Source organism: Pelecanus crispus, chromosome 5 (assembly GCF_030463565.1).
Source record: "Pelecanus crispus isolate bPelCri1 chromosome 5, bPelCri1.pri, whole genome shotgun sequence".
NCBI classification, from domain to species: Eukaryota; Metazoa; Chordata; class Aves; order Pelecaniformes; family Pelecanidae; genus Pelecanus; species Pelecanus crispus.
This window is the reverse complement of record NC_134647.1, coordinates 13,697,291-13,712,793: the sequence shown is the minus strand read 5'-3', so window position 1 is coordinate 13,712,793 and position 15,503 is coordinate 13,697,291. Positions and strand designations below refer to the sequence as shown.

General features: G+C 37.3%; 1 protein-coding gene across 1 annotated transcript in view; it reads left to right on the top strand.

The window, feature by feature from the left end:
* Positions 1-15,503, top strand: part of SLC49A4 (solute carrier family 49 member 4) — a 63,501-nt gene that overhangs the window by 47,154 nt on the left and 844 nt on the right. Inside the window, exons 7-8 of the mRNA XM_075711382.1 lie at positions 2,159-2,286; positions 12,739-12,921. Coding sequence (XP_075567497.1) covers positions 2,159-2,286; positions 12,739-12,921 — 311 coding nt within the window. The remainder of the gene's footprint in view (positions 1-2,158; positions 2,287-12,738; positions 12,922-15,503) is intronic.

The following is a 15,503-nucleotide window of genomic DNA, read 5'->3' as shown; positions in this document are numbered from 1 at the left end:
GAGGATAAAAATAATTTCTCCTTTTTTCGATTGAAACAAGTATTCTGAAGAGTTGACTAGATTTATGGTCGTCTTTTTTCTCCCATAACCAGCCAAGAAGCAGAAGTCCCTTGAATACCAAATTCAGGCTAGTTTGCTATGTCATTTTTTCCCATTATTTCTGTTGCTGGCTGAATTCAGTAGCTGCATAAACCTTCCAGTTTGTATTTGACCCTTCAGGAATCTTGTGATACCTGAGAGCTCCTTGGAGCACACTGATACCCAAATCAGGATCTTTGTGTCAAAAGGCGTTGCAACTGCTCAGTAAAGGTAGATATTTGCTCTGTTTAACTGTCTTGCATGGTTTAGATGTGCATCATCCTCCCATCCCCACATATCCCTGGTGGTAGGGTAGAGATGGAGGACGCCCTAGAGATCCCTTCCAGACCTGTTGTCTGTGAATGTCGCTCCCTGAAGGCTAATATTTCTCCCAGTGTTTCATTAGTCAGGATATGCGTAACTGCTCTTGCCTGCAAGGAGAGGGAATAGTGATGTTTGCTGGCAGGCAAAGCGAGGAGTCTCTGTGGAAGAAGTCTGAAGTTTGCACTTTGAGATTCTTCTGAGAAGCTTTCAAAATTGCTGATTTTGACCCCAGTGATCCCCAAAGAATAATTAAAGAAACTGGCAAACCACTGAGAAGAGGTGATTCTGATTGCTGCATTTGGATTGTCAGAAAAAAACAACAGTAGCAGCTAACCTCTGACTATTAGAGATTAATGCATAAGCCACTTGAACACTGCAGTCATAAACTTTTAAGATTATATGCAGCATTGATCTTCCTCTACTGCTTGTTGAATTGCTCACTGCTAAATTCAATGTGGAATTAAAGCACAGGGAGAATCAAAATAAGAGGAAAGAAGTGGTTTTTTATTTTTTTCTTATTGCATTACTTGTACATCTTTTATAGTGTGTATAGAGCTAGGCTTCCTAGTTCTCAAAACGTTGGTAGCATTTTCTGTTCTATCAAGTAAGCTATATGGTGTCTGCCTGTAAAGTGATCTTTGTTAGGGGAGAGAAGGCAGTTAGCTGGCAGACGGTGCAGATTTCATCATGGACCAACCTAGGTGGGTTGTGCTGCCGTTAGCCAATCGAGGTAGGAGGCTATGAGGGCAGAAGACATTCTTTAGACATACATACCTAACCCATCTGGCCCAAAATCACATCTCCTAAGCAGGAGATTATAGAAAATTACTAGTGGATAAATGGCATTGCCTTTTCTAATATATCTTTTTTAGTAGCTGTGTTGAAATCCCTTTTGAAAAGAGCAGTTGCACTGATAATTATGCCATGTGAGCGCTGCTCAAATGCGTTATGTCTCCTTGAAACAAAAAGAAAAAAAAAAAAAAGATGAAAAAAGCAATTGTGCCATCAGGTGATATAAAGATCATATTTCCTTCTGTATAGCAGCCAGACTGCCTGAGGACTTGTGGGGCTGTCCTCCCCCAGACTGTCAGTAAGGCATGTGTAGGAGAGGAGTAGCACCAAGCTCTTGGTTTCTGGAACATTTCAACCCAAAACAGCCACTGGCAGTGACTGCCTGTGTAAAGAGTTCCTCCTTTGCTCTCCACCGAGAGCTTCATCACCAATGTATCCAAGGGTTCAGAAGCTGTTCCTTGTCATCTTTGATCTAGGGATTCTGGTATTTGGAGTTTTGTCATTTCCCACAGGAATGAATCTTGACACTAACTATGTCTTGAATGAAATGCAGCAGCCTCCTCATATGCTAATTGAGCGGTGTGTCTGCCAAGGGAGACTGGCAAACACTGACAAAACAGCGATGTAAGTAGTGGTGTGATGTTGTGTCCAACAAACGCAGAAGAAAAAAAAAAACCCTTCCTGTATACCAAGTGTTTTCAATTGATGCCTTGAGAATTGTTCTGGTTTGGTTATTATTTTGTGACAGCTAGAAAATCCATGGCTCTTCAGCTTGACAGCTAGAAATATCACCATTCTATAAAAATGCCTTTTTTCTATTTCTGAAAATGAGAAATTATTTTTAAATTGTTTTTATAGTCTCCAAAATGTTTAATGAGAATGCACTGAATTAATTGTCAAGCATCGCGTTTAAATAATATGAAAATCAGCATTTGTACTGCTCTGATCTGTGCTTTTATTTTAGATTTGCAGATTTTATCAGGGGCATGCTGAAGTTCATACTGCTGCTGCTATTATCTGGAGCAACGTTAGCGTCAACCTGGTTCACTCTCACCTGTCTAACTACTGTCACTCATCTGCCTTTAACCACAGGTATCAACAATGATTTTAATTCCTATTATTTATAACTTGTATTGTAAGCAAATATTTGTAGCCTTAGATCAACTATATTATAACCTGGTTTGCTATCGTTAGTAATACAGTAGTTTTAATAAGACAAAAAAAAAAGATTTAGAAAACCTGCTGAATCTGAAATCTCTTTTTCAGCTTTGAATAACTTCATAAAAAGATTGAAAATTAACAAAACCCAATAATAAGAATCCAGAATATACATTTAAAATTGATTTTGGGACTGAGTGTTTTTCTGGCTTCAGTGTTTTGGAATAACAGAGGTGAGAAATAAACCAAGAAGAATCAGATGAATGGGAGTAGCGTTGTGTATAAGAAACAGTGACGTGTCTGGGAATTTAGGGTTTTGAAGCTTATGCTAAGTATTGGAAACGTGGTGCAATTCAAACCAAGGTGACCCATAGTATTTTCAGCCATCTAAATCCATCCCTGGGCTGTGCTGTCCTCTTTTTTGCAACTGCATGCAGGTTCAGGGAACTCTTCCAGCCCAAAATTCACTCAGCCTGCGCCTCAAAAAGACAGGAAAAACGCTCTTGGCAGGAATGGGGGAAAAGCTCTCAGAGGTCAAGCTGCCAGCGAGCTGTACCCTTAGTTGAAAATTAGCGCTACTTAGTTCTTAAAAATCTGTCCTTCCCCTTCCTATCTGCACCAAAGGATTGATCCACCTGTGATTCCAAGACCTTCAACAGAGTAGTGAGTTACAGTAAAACTAAGCCATCAAGATTTTTACAAGTGTTTGTTTATTAAAGAATTCTGTATATCCATTTTAAAAAAAGTGTCATCTTTGTTACAGGCAAGTTTATGCATTACAGGAGAAATGAAAATTGTTTTTTTCCCATTTTTAATAAAGAGTTTGGTGTGGAGAGTAGTATATAAAATACTGTTTTACTCAAATTAACTTTGAGTTTCAGTAAGTGTCCTTGGTGCATTGCATGTCACAACCATAAACTAAAGTGGGTACAGCAAATTGAAATACATGATCAATTCAGGAGAAACACCATCTGGATGGATAGGTCAAATTTGTGATTTATCTTGAAATGTCAACTTTTTTAAAAAAAAATCTGCTTAAATAGAATGTAATTTAATCGATAAACAAATCAAATTTCATGGTGGGTATTGTCATACCAAATGACTACACTTTTCTTTCCATCAAATCTAAAATAAATGCAATAAAAGCTTATTTCTCATGCTTGCCTGCTTCATCACTACAGGCCTGCAGTAATGTAAATTTTTACAGTAACTCTGTCCTCTGAATTGATGCAACAAGCCAAACACATAAATGTCCCTTCAAGTCTATGCATAAGAATGAAGCGGAGAGGTTTCAAGAGGTGGAAGTCATTATGTATGCACTCACCAGTGATCCAAAACAAAACTGATGGAGCTCTGTTTCTGATTTTACTTTATTTTCTGTAAAGAACTCAGCATGCAACATAGGTTCTAGAAGAGTTCTTACTTGTTAATAGCATGTAGATGCATTATGGTAGTGTTTGTGGAAAGGTGATCCACTGTCGGGACATTAAAGTACCTAAGGTATTTGGGGTTTGATATAAAGTATCCTACTAATATCCTTTGATAAAAATCTAGGGATTGGGTTGTTCTTTTCATGCAGTTATAGTTTCTTTTAAAATGGATGATTCCTTAGATTGAGTTGTAAATTACATTTTAGAGTTTTCTGCCTGTGCTGTTCTTATATATGTCACTGTAAATGTTGAACCGTTTTCTATAAAACACAAGCTTGTTTTGAATAGAAATGTCAGCAATATGGTGCATTTCTCAAAAAAGGCAATCTGAAGCATCAGGGCCTAATATGCAGCCACCAGATAAGATCTCTTTTTTCTTCTGTGGCATAATGTTTAAACTTTGTAGATAGGCGGAGGGGGGTTCATATCAGCCTTTTCTCATTAAAGTTCATATAAAATAGATGTAATGCGCCTGTTCAATTTAGATCCTTGTACACAGAAAAGCAGTGGTATATCTTTATGAAATACGCTGTTATGGATGAAAACACACAAGCTATTTAAGCTAATTTATAGTACTTCATGCTAGATTATTCCTCAATGTAATGATGCAATATGATGATGACCTCTGCATTCCACAGTAATTGGGAGAAACGGTACATTTGAATTGATTTGGATTAACTTCCTTTTTTTTTTTTTTTTTTCCTTTTAATTAAAAGTTTGAGATATAGAGTATATCAGAGTATAAATGTAGGAGGTCAAATGCAGGCCGTTGCCTGTCAGCTTTGGGAAGTGATTTGAGGTAGCTGGCTAAGGTGGAAGTTGCTCTCCATACTCAGTGGACCAGTGTTGACAGTGGACTTCCAGGTAGTTACCCTCTGTGTGTTTTTGTAGAGCTCAAAGATGTACAAAACAAAAGCAGCCATCATTGTGGGGGTTTTCTTGTTTTGTTTTGTTTTTTGTAGTAGGTGTCCCTGTAATGCTTTGTATCCTAGAGCTAATTTGCAGGCATCACTGAACACCTGCTGCAAAGCAAGGATTGTTGTGTTATTGAGAGCAATAGGGTTTGATGTTGCCAGACGGTTAATAGGCTCCTCAGCTTCTTCCTGTCCTGTGGCAAAGAGCACGAGTCTAAGGTTTGGTGGTGCTACAGCCAGTGATGGATCTCGGTCCACGCTTTTAGCCTTATTCAAATGCTGAGGCAGAGCAAGCAGGGTTCAAAACTAAACGGAAACCTGTGGGGGGTGTATTTTTGATCTTGCAAGGAGATTTTCCCTTCCAACCATCTGGCTCCCATTTTGTGAGGGGCTTCCCCCTCCTCTCTTGCCCTGCCTCTGGTGGTGTTTTCTTGAGCAAGTCAGACTTTGCCCTACAAAACCACAAGCATTGCCATCTTCAGCAATACCTGGAAACTGCTGAAATATCCACGTGACCTGCTGGACTGGTGGTACAGTTAAAAGGGAGCTCTTCCATGGGACAGGACAGTAATTTTGATGAGGAAGCAAGACTCCTCATGGGAGTCTTTGTACTGGCCCAGGGGTTAAGCCAGGCTTCCCCCTAAAGATGAAGGCTGGTTAGAGAACATCATAATCTGCTTTATCTCACCTGACAGCTGCTTGATCCATGAATAAAGTTTGTATCCATAGGTAGACCTTGCCAGTGGTTTCCCCAGGTCCAAAAGTAGTCTTTCCCTTTAGCATGTGGATATTGTGTGGCATATGTGCTTGTTCCCCTCTTCTGAAAACCCTCTGCCTGTCTCTCGTCTGGTCTCCAGAGTAAGCACTCAGGTGGGTACGTTTGCATGGAAGCAGGCTTTTGAAGTGCTAAAAAGATGAGAGAGTTTGGCCAATTGTTCACCCTCAAGGGAAGAAAATCTCTAAAGATTTGGTTTTAAAATACAAACCAACCAACCCCCCTCTTTTAATCAGTATTCTTTGTAGCAGCTGTAGCAATGCCTGCTTTAAATATTGGGGGAGGAATTGTATTTCAAAAAATGGCCACAGCAAAATGTTTTTTCCTGCACTCGTTTGTATATATTCTCCTAATTCCTTGTAAATAGGCATGACATCATTTAAAGATATTTCCTACTAAATGTAATTACTTAGAATGGAGACCTTTAATGCAGATATTAAAAATCAATGCCTGCTTTGTGTTTTCTTTAAATGATACTGTTTAGCATTGTTTGTATTGTGTAATGCCTGCATTGCTCTGCATTATCATAATATGCTCCATTTTTCCTCCTGCCACAGAGCAAGACAAGTTTTCTGTCATTTGCTGACTTCTTAATGTATCTCCAAAAGATTTTGTAAAAAGTGTATTCGGAGTCATGTGTGTGAACTATAACTGCCAGCCTGGGGAAAAAAAGAAAGCAAGGCAATAATGATATAGTGCCATCACAGCTACTATATCATCTGTCTAAAATACCTCTCATCAGTTAATCACAGCTCTTAAAAAACATTGATTCTGGAATCGGTTTATATTTTAAGCAAGCTTGAATTTTCTTTTAAGAAATTTTAATTTTAATGTATATTATTTGCATTTTTCAGCAAGTTTCAAAGACAATCTTATGTACACATTGAGTATTAAAATAGTTTTCTCCATTGAATTCCCAGTGCACCTGCTGATCTGTTTCTCTGTGCCAAGTCCATTGTTAGTTTGCTTTGTACTGAACTTCATTATGTGAATTTATGTACAATGGGATACTTTGACCCAAAATAATTGTGTAAGGCATTGTAATGCCAGTTTCAGTATCTTGCTGCTTTGTATTGCTGGTAGTATCTCTGGATACAAATACTAGCATTTTCCAAAAATTGATATGCAATGCTAGTTGCTTGCAGCTCAGATTGAATGTTTTCAGCATAGCATATCAAGAATATTCTAATATTTATGAGCACATTCAGCAGAATTTTGCTTTACAAAATCTTTTATAGTGCTGCATGGCAGGTACTCTGAATACGGTGGCAAATCCATGAGTTGATGACTATATTTAGGTTAAGCAGTCTACACTTTATTTTCAGGTTCAACAGATTGAACGTTATAAACACATCTGTCTCCCTGTCCTCGTCTACAAAGCACAGTATTGAGAAAGAGGGATGTTAGTTATTTAATACTGATTGTTTTATTCTTTGAGTTTAATTTCTTTACTATAAACAAGATGTGCTTGATAAGTATAAGGCAGAGTGACCCAGAGGATAAAACAGTGACCTGAAAACATTTCTTTTTCTAGCTTCAGCATTGACCTGCTTATAGCTGTGGGCAAATCGTTACCCCCGCTCCTGTTGTGTTTTTCCCACTCATAAGATGGGAATAATGACTTTTGTCTTCCTGAAGGCTTCTGTAAATCCACAGCTAGAAGAGTGCTTAAAGAACTAATTTAAGGGTTTTATTTAAAAACAGTTAAAAACCCCAGTGTTAAATAGCGTACAATGCTTGAAATTTGGGAGGAGCATTTCAGAGATGAATGTCCTAAATCTGCCCACTTTAAATATCCATCGATAGCAAGTCTCAAATATTGTATGATTTCCAGCCCCCTCCCCTTTTTCTTTTTGAGGCTCACTCAGTAAATTCCTCACTTTTTTGTTCTTTGAAGTGATTGCTCTGCTTTAAAAGTGAGTTCCACTTGCTTTTCTCCTGGGGAGTATATAGAACAAATCCAATTTGATCAGATTTCTGGTTACTTTCATAACTATATCATGAGATAAGAATTTGATCAGTGCGTGCTGGAATGGAAATCCAGGCAATGAAACATATTGATGTTATAAACACGCACTACAGGGACATCCTTCTTCTATTGTGTTTTTTTGTTCCTGTAAGTGAATTACAGTAAAAATTACTGTCTTACCTTGAGGGAGTCACATTTCTCATGGAAAAATTAAGGAGGACTTCTTCCGTGACTATTCTTACAATGGCCAGGAGCAAGAATTAAATTATATGGAAGTTTCATTCCACTTTACCAGACTTTAGAGAGTTTGATAAGAACTAACTTTGAATTGTTCAGATCATTTGTGGGGATACTAAAGTACTGAAGTCAATGAAGCATCCATCCACATGAGGCATTATCCTTTCATTTTGGCATTTGGGGTGCTGTTTTAATGGGCAATAACAAAATTCCCTAGATCCCTGTAGGTTTCACTTTAAATCGTATGCTGCACCCAAGAGAACGCGTTCAGTTGTATTTACTTTCCTGTTTATCCATATGAAATTTCTGTGAATCTTGGCTCGGTTTGTCTGAGAAGAGAGCTGTTACAAAATGTACGGAGTTCAAGAGTTTCTGGCAAAGGACTTTGGAAGAAGATACTCTACCACCTGCTTGCACTTGATACTGCTCTAAAGTATCTGCATTTCTTTTGTAAATTTATCTGCAAAATACCTTTTTTTTTAAACAAATGGTAATATTTCATGTTCTTCGTTAAAAATCAGCCAAGACATACATGCCAGTTTGATGAGAACTATTTACATCAGCGGAGGTCTTTCCATTAATTTCATTTGGGTTTGGATTGGGCTCTGTAGTTACACATTTAGTGATGGAATAATTTAAAAGTAAATTGCTAAACATGTTGCAGAACATCCTGGGAAGTTCTGGGAACTTGTTTGGATGTCAGAGATACTTAAGACTCCTTCTGCTGTGTTGCAAGCTCATCTTGGGACACCAAGTGCACGCCATCATTTAAATCAAATCCCTGTTTGAATTCCTAATTTTTTTTCCTAATTTTTTTTTTTTTTCAATTGGTATAAAGCTTTTGCCATAGCTTGTGGCTGGGAGAAGAGAAAGTCTGTTTCTGGGATACAGGCATGTATTTGCCATCCAGAAGATGAAGACCTGCAGGGGAAAAGAAGCCAGGAATGAACCTAACTTCTTACTGCTTTTTCTCTTTTTTGTGCTATGCCTCTGTATCACCATCAGTCCCCAGTCAGTACCTTGCTTCATCTAACTGGTAACATCCCTAGTGATTTTATCAAGGCATGTTTCATTCCTTGCTTCCTTCCTGGCCAGGAGGAGAATGAGTGCTGAGGGCATAGCATGGGTTGCCTCACACCTCAAGCATGAACGTTACGTGATGAAGCCTAGCCTGAGCCTCCTGCCGCAGCAGCTCCAGGCCAGCTCTCTGAAGCAGCTGTGCTTTGGATGGGTGTTTTGCCTTTCCTGCTCTTTTTGCACTGGCCAACCTGTGAAATAGCTGCTTAATTCACACAAACATCTTTAAAACATGATGTTAATCAAAGTAGTTTAAAGAAACCCTACCCAGTCCTATTATTTATTGATGTCCACAACTGTCTCAGGTACACAACTTTGTGCATAGCTTCATAGGCAGTTAATTCCTTTTCCAAAGAAAAAGTGATCTGTTTTTGTACTAACAGCATGACACACTTCCCCAGCATATATCTATCCAAGCTCGTTGTTTGTCATTGTTAGGTTTTAGGACATAATATTAGCTTCTTGGTAAATTGTCTCTATTTCTTTTTTCTTTTTTTTTTTTTTTTTGTCAGTGCTTTTATATCCTTATATTCATTTCCAACAACTGTCATCAAGATTGTCTTAATTGAAAAAGCATTTGCTGTAACTTTAGCAGCTGTTCTTCTACAGTATAAAATCATGGTAATTGTTTGTGTTCGTTCAATGCAAGGTCGCTGTAATGGAAAGTAAATGGTCTCCATTAATAGGTGGTGTTCTCCCTGCTACAGTATCTTGTTGCCCATGAGCTGGAATAAAAGATGTGCTATTTAGTGTATGAAATAAAAGGCAAAACCTGCTTTTTAACTCTTAATTGACTTCTTCCTATAACTTATTTTTCTGAAACTGCGTATCTTATCTTTGACTTTCTGTTGACCAATTGCCTTTGTGACTTAATTGCCAAGTTAATGGAACAAGCTTATTTGTATACCACTGAGAAAGACCCTGGATGATTTACAGAAACATAAAATAAAACGTATTTTCCCATCACTACAGTATGTACCCATTAAGGGTAGGCTTTCAGATAAGTACATCTCCTTCACTTTCAGAGCTGCTTTTTGAGGTTTACCAGTTAAAGCTGTCATTTCCATTAGATCTTAGAATTTAATTAACATCTACAGGACGCTATATTCTGCCTGTCCTTTTGCCTTGACATTTCCTCTTATTAGTTTCCAAATATGTGTGTAGATATACATACACTTTGTTTTGTGAGTGTTATCTGTGATCTCAGCAGAGGTTTTGTCATTGGTATTCAGCTGGCAGTTTTCGGTGTGCACGCATGAGGCAGGTAATACTTTGGGGAAAGCAAAAGGTAATGCTAAAGCTGCTTTGCTCATAGTAGTATGGAAGTGTGAGTTGTGTGCCAGTGGGCGTATTTGCTAACTGTATGATGAAAGCAAGCTGTAGTGACAAGGAAATGTAAGGGTGTAGTTTCTAAAGTACGGAGTTACTGTGTTTACTTGGTTATGGTCTAGTCTTAATACATTCTACTAAGTGATGAGCAACGATGTAATTCAACTAGCATATTTTAAACTATCAGATTTATTTTGAAGGCTTCTGTTTGTTTTATGGAAACTTTTGCATCTATTGTATTGACTAAAATTTGAAGTCTTGATCTTTTAAATGGCTGCTAATCTTAGATGCATATTTTTGCTTTCACCTCAGGTGAATCTAAGTTTCTGGAAATTATACATCTAGAGATTGTCTCTGTTCGAGGCACGTCATTCCCCTTTCCTGGCTGTTGCTGTTTATGGAAGAGGTTTCATTCTTCCTGCAGAGGTGTTGCTTCTGGTGCTATCTATATGCAGCTCCACTTTTGCTGGTGCTTGTTACGGCTTTCAGCAGCTTCATGACTATATTTACTGTTTGAGTTTCTAACACAGAATTACTGCTGGCTATCACCTTCTTTCTTTGGGGAAAGTTCTGAAAATTTTCTCGAGAAGTTACAAGTAGTTATCTATAGATGCCTTTAATTGAGTGCAATGAGGGGCAGATATTCATTTGTCTTGAGATACTCTTCTATTTAATTTATGTGTTGGTTTCTCAAGCCAACGCAAAAATATCAAATAGCTGAATTCAGTGCTCGGATTTGCTGGCTACACCTGATAGCCGTTAGAGACAGTTAGAGCAACATGCAGTCGTGTTCGAGGTAAACAGGAATTCAAAGAGAGGTTCATGAAATTTTAAATACTCGTGAGGACTTGCAGCAAAAATGTATGGATCTTGTAACTAGGGAATCGGTTCTTCAGTGTTAGCTAGAAGAGTCCATTAGGAAGAGCATACTAATACTGGTTTGGTTTTTTCCTTCCTCTCTGAGAACTCTTGAACATACCTGGCATCCATTTCTGTGACTTTTATTCTGCAGTTTATAATAAGAGAATTTGAGAGTTGAAAAAGTTATCATGATTTATTTGTTCTTTGTTTTTCTTTCTTTTTTTCCTTAACAACTCAGAACATTCTGGTATATTAAAAAAAAGTGGAGGCCAGCTGTCCTTCCTGAAGTCATGCCATCTGTATCATTTTTCTGGCTGAGTCTTCTGTCCTCTTTTTCCTGTCCAGGCAAATCCTCTGTAGAGAAAGAAATATGTCTTTGTGCCTTGGAAGCAAACCACATCAAATGGAGGATCTGATAGATAGCCCTTTCTGCTTCTTAATGCTTTTATCTCTTTTCCATGATTCTTCATATTTTAAGAAACAGTGAGGGGGGGGGGTTATTTTTTTTTTTTTAAGCTGAAAGTTTTCTGCTTCCAAACAGTCTCTCAGTTGAAAGATTGAGCAATGCTTAACAGAAGATGAAGCAGGGCTGTTTCAGTTCTCCCCTCTCCAAGACAGAAGAACGTAAATTAAACTGAAAATATACTCTCTGATTTATATAAACATATATATCCGTGTGAAAAAAAAGTCTAAGGATTTTGTACCATACTGCAGTGAAAAGATGCTATAAATAATTTCCTTGTGACTTGGTAATACTTTTGCATCTGAAAAATTTTTATCTTTTCTTCTCATTTTGGTGAAAACTTCAGAAAATATTCCAGACTTTTCTTTTTTTTTTTCCCCAAGCCTTCCAATTGTTTCCTTGTACTGTTTACTTGATCAGTAACCTCAAGTTGTTGAGGCTGCAGGTCAGGCAATCTTCCTCTTCGCAAGAAAGCAGTTAGAAATGTAAATAAGTCTTTCCTAAATAGGTACTAAATTTTTCTGAAGTTTTCTTTTTTTCCAGAAATAGCTATAATAGGTTTATTAATAGATAATATAGGCATATTAAGCATCTCTATTAAGATATTAAGCACTGTGAAGTATTTGGCAGTGTCAGAAATTGTAGAACAAAATACCTGAGGCTACTGAAGAAACGTCGTATTCTTCTGTTGATTCATCCAAGAAAAATAATTTGCTGTACAACTGTGAATAATCTACACTATCAAATATGTCCCATTCCTGCCAGGCGCTCGGTGCCCTTCATTTCCTTTTGAAGCCAAAAGGGATTCAACATGTTGCAGCTCAGACCGTGATGAATACTAATGTCTTGATATCTGGTAGATCATTAGTATTTATTTGTAAAATGGAAGCAAAATTAGTTTTGACCTTTAGAGCTAAGTCAAAAGGTTAATCCATGTCCATTTCCCATTTGGTGCATTAATTGCTCCCTGTCCTAATTGTGTATAGGACAATAGTTTCTGTTCATTTCAGAGGTAAATCAAACTGTAGGTGATGCTTTGCATTCCTAATTTTGCTCTGTTTGTTTTACTTACAAGTGAATTCCAAATCACTGAATGTGTCTTCATGGGTTCTGTTTAAAAAAAATAAATAAATCAGTATTTCTAATTTTTTTTTCAAATTAGTGCATGCATTCTGCCTAAAACCAGTGGGATGTGATATGCTTTATGATACACAGAGGATAAAAATAAGTTTATGCATTTTTCAGTTACTCAAGTATTAGTATTCTTGGCAGCTCTGAACAGGGGGAAAAAATGCCAGTGTGAAATTAATAACTGTTTTTGTTTTTTATAGCTACACTGTACACATCCTGCATTTTGTTGGGTATATTCCTCAACAGCAGCGTACCAATATTCTTTGAGCTCTTTGTGGAAACGGTCTACCCTGTTCCAGAAGGAATTACCTGTGGAGTTGTCACCTTTTTGAGTAATGTGTTTATGGGAGTGCTTTTGTTTTTCCTCACATTTTACCATACAGGTAAGAAATATAAGCTACTTTGAAAATATAATTCTCCATGAAGACATACCCTTGTCAGTAAAGGGAGGATTTACACATACAATTTCTGTTAATAATCAAATGTTTGAATCCCCCTATGTAGCTGCAAGGGAGAAGAACTTTAATTGTTCTTTTCTGTGTGCATGCTAATAAAAATGAAATGCTTTCATGCGAGATGTATGTAGTGATATTCTACTTAGAATTTGCTGTAGCCAGAAACCATCAAGATACACGCTGTTGTCATATTTTTATAAAGGCCTGGGTAATGTGGCCATTAATAATGTTTGTGTCTGGGGGGTTCAAAACCACACTAAAGCTAATCCAGTCTCATGCTTCAGGGTATAACTGTATTGCCCAGGAGGGGCAGAGCAGAAATGCCCCCCCATTTATGATCAGCTCCGTTCGGTGGGTTGGACATACCATTGCAGGGGAGAGAGCATCTCTTGACCACTGCTCAAAGACAAAATACTCATTCCTTTAGATAATCTAGTGGCCTAATGAGGCAGAACAGTGTTTTGCTTGATATTTTCATCAACTTCTTTAGACTTTCTCATCTCTCGAGTATTATTTGCTTCCTCATAATTCATAACTGTAACTTTCAGCTTGCTATTTAGTAGACTGTAATATATATTATTACTCTAAGCTGTAAAATAAGAACCCATCTTGCTTTCAAAGGGAAATGGTCTTTATTAATGGTTTTCCAAGATGCATATTTTTGGTTTGTATTTTGTTGTTGTGGTAAATGTTTGCTTCATGATGCAAGATTTGTAAAGCAATATTTTGCTTTGGAAGCATTAGAAATTGCAAGCTTTTATATATTGTCATGAGTGCATGTACTTCTTAAGATGGTGTGGTTTATAACCAAGAGGAGACTGACAAATTTCAGAATGAATTATGCTTGAAATTATGAAGGTTACAGCCTGGGGCAAATTTGCAGCGTGGTTTGTGTCTTTCTGCCAGGGAATCGCAATCAGGTTAACAACCCTGTTCCAAATTGTGGTCTGTGAACACAGACTGAGAGAAATTTTTATTTTTTTTTTTTTTTTTTTTTTTTAATACTGACATTGAACTGCATCATTGTAAAATCTGAATTCCATCCCTGCTAGCCTTGGGTGGTGTGATATTTAGTCTTTACATTTTAAACAATACCTTCATGATTAATATTAATTGCTGTGAACTCTGTTCACATATACTATTATTTCTAACATTTACACCTGAGCTGAAAAGATTAAGCAGAATATTCTGAGAATTTTTTCAGAGTAACAATTCAGTGTTCAGAATTACTTAATAATTGAGGATGAGGATACAGTGTCTCACTTCTGACTGAAGAATGACGATAAAGTGAACTCGTTCCCTCATAAATAGGGTCTTTAGGGCCATTTTTTGTCTCTAGTATTTCTTTCCCTAACAGGTATTAGTAAATGCAGGTAAGGATAAACCTGAAATTAGTATATCCACACACTTGGAATATTTTCCCTATTTTTTCAAAGGGGAAAAAAGAGTTAAAAAGTAATTTGTGCTTAGGACAATCCATTCTCCATGGGGCAGTATTGCAAATGATCGAGAGTACAAGAGCACGTGTGGTCACTGGGGGGGGATCAATGGCAATGGGTGCTATTGGCTGCTTTGATAAAAAAAATCCTTTAGAAGGTAGATAACGATCTTAAACATTTGTCTTTCATTTGATTCATATATATCCTCTATTGGCATTTAAGAAGCTTACAGATAAACCAGAACTCAATCAAATTCATCTTGTTCCTTTGGTCTTGCTTTTTAGGCCAAATAATCTTTAGTAGTTTTAATTTGGATTTCTCTCTTTTTCTCCTCGTACTCTGATATTGCAAAGGCTGTGAAAGAGCCAAGCCCTGGAAACTTTCCAGTGCACTGAAGATTTTAGTCCAGCTAGCACGGTGGAGATGTAAACCTTTCTAAAGTTGAGCCTCCCTGCTAGTGCTGTGCCCTGAGACCCAAAGCCGCAGCTGCTGGATGCAGTTTCCTTTGCCTTTTCTGCAGGGACTTCCAAGGGAAAAACAAAAGCAAATCGACCTTTAGCTTCACGCAGTCAATGTGTTAGCATGTCTCGCCAGTGCTGTCACAAATTCTGGATTACAAAAGATGTGAAGGATGCACAAGTTAAATTTCGTCTTTTAGGATATTTGGGTTAAAGTCTGTTTAATCCAATTAAGCAAGAGTATTGTAAGGAAAATAATAGCAAAGCATTTGCCTGTTGACTTCTGGCATTACATAACATGGTCTTCTCCAAGCCTAGGAAAATTTTACTAAGGTTTTAACAAGATTACTGCCTAAACAAATCTGTAAGGGTTTTTGGTGGATGAGGGAGGGTAGTGTTGAAGATTACCATTTTTGGATTTTTTTTTTTTAGGCTTTCTGACTTTTGTCCTTTGCATTGTGTAATATAAATTATGCTTTTTCTTTTAGCAACATAAATTACAGATTTAAGAAAGTAGCAGTGCTGAAGTCTTGATTTTGTACAGTTTGGATTCTGTAAAAATAAATAATAATAATAATAAAGGAAACTTAAAAGAAAAAAAAGAAATTAAACA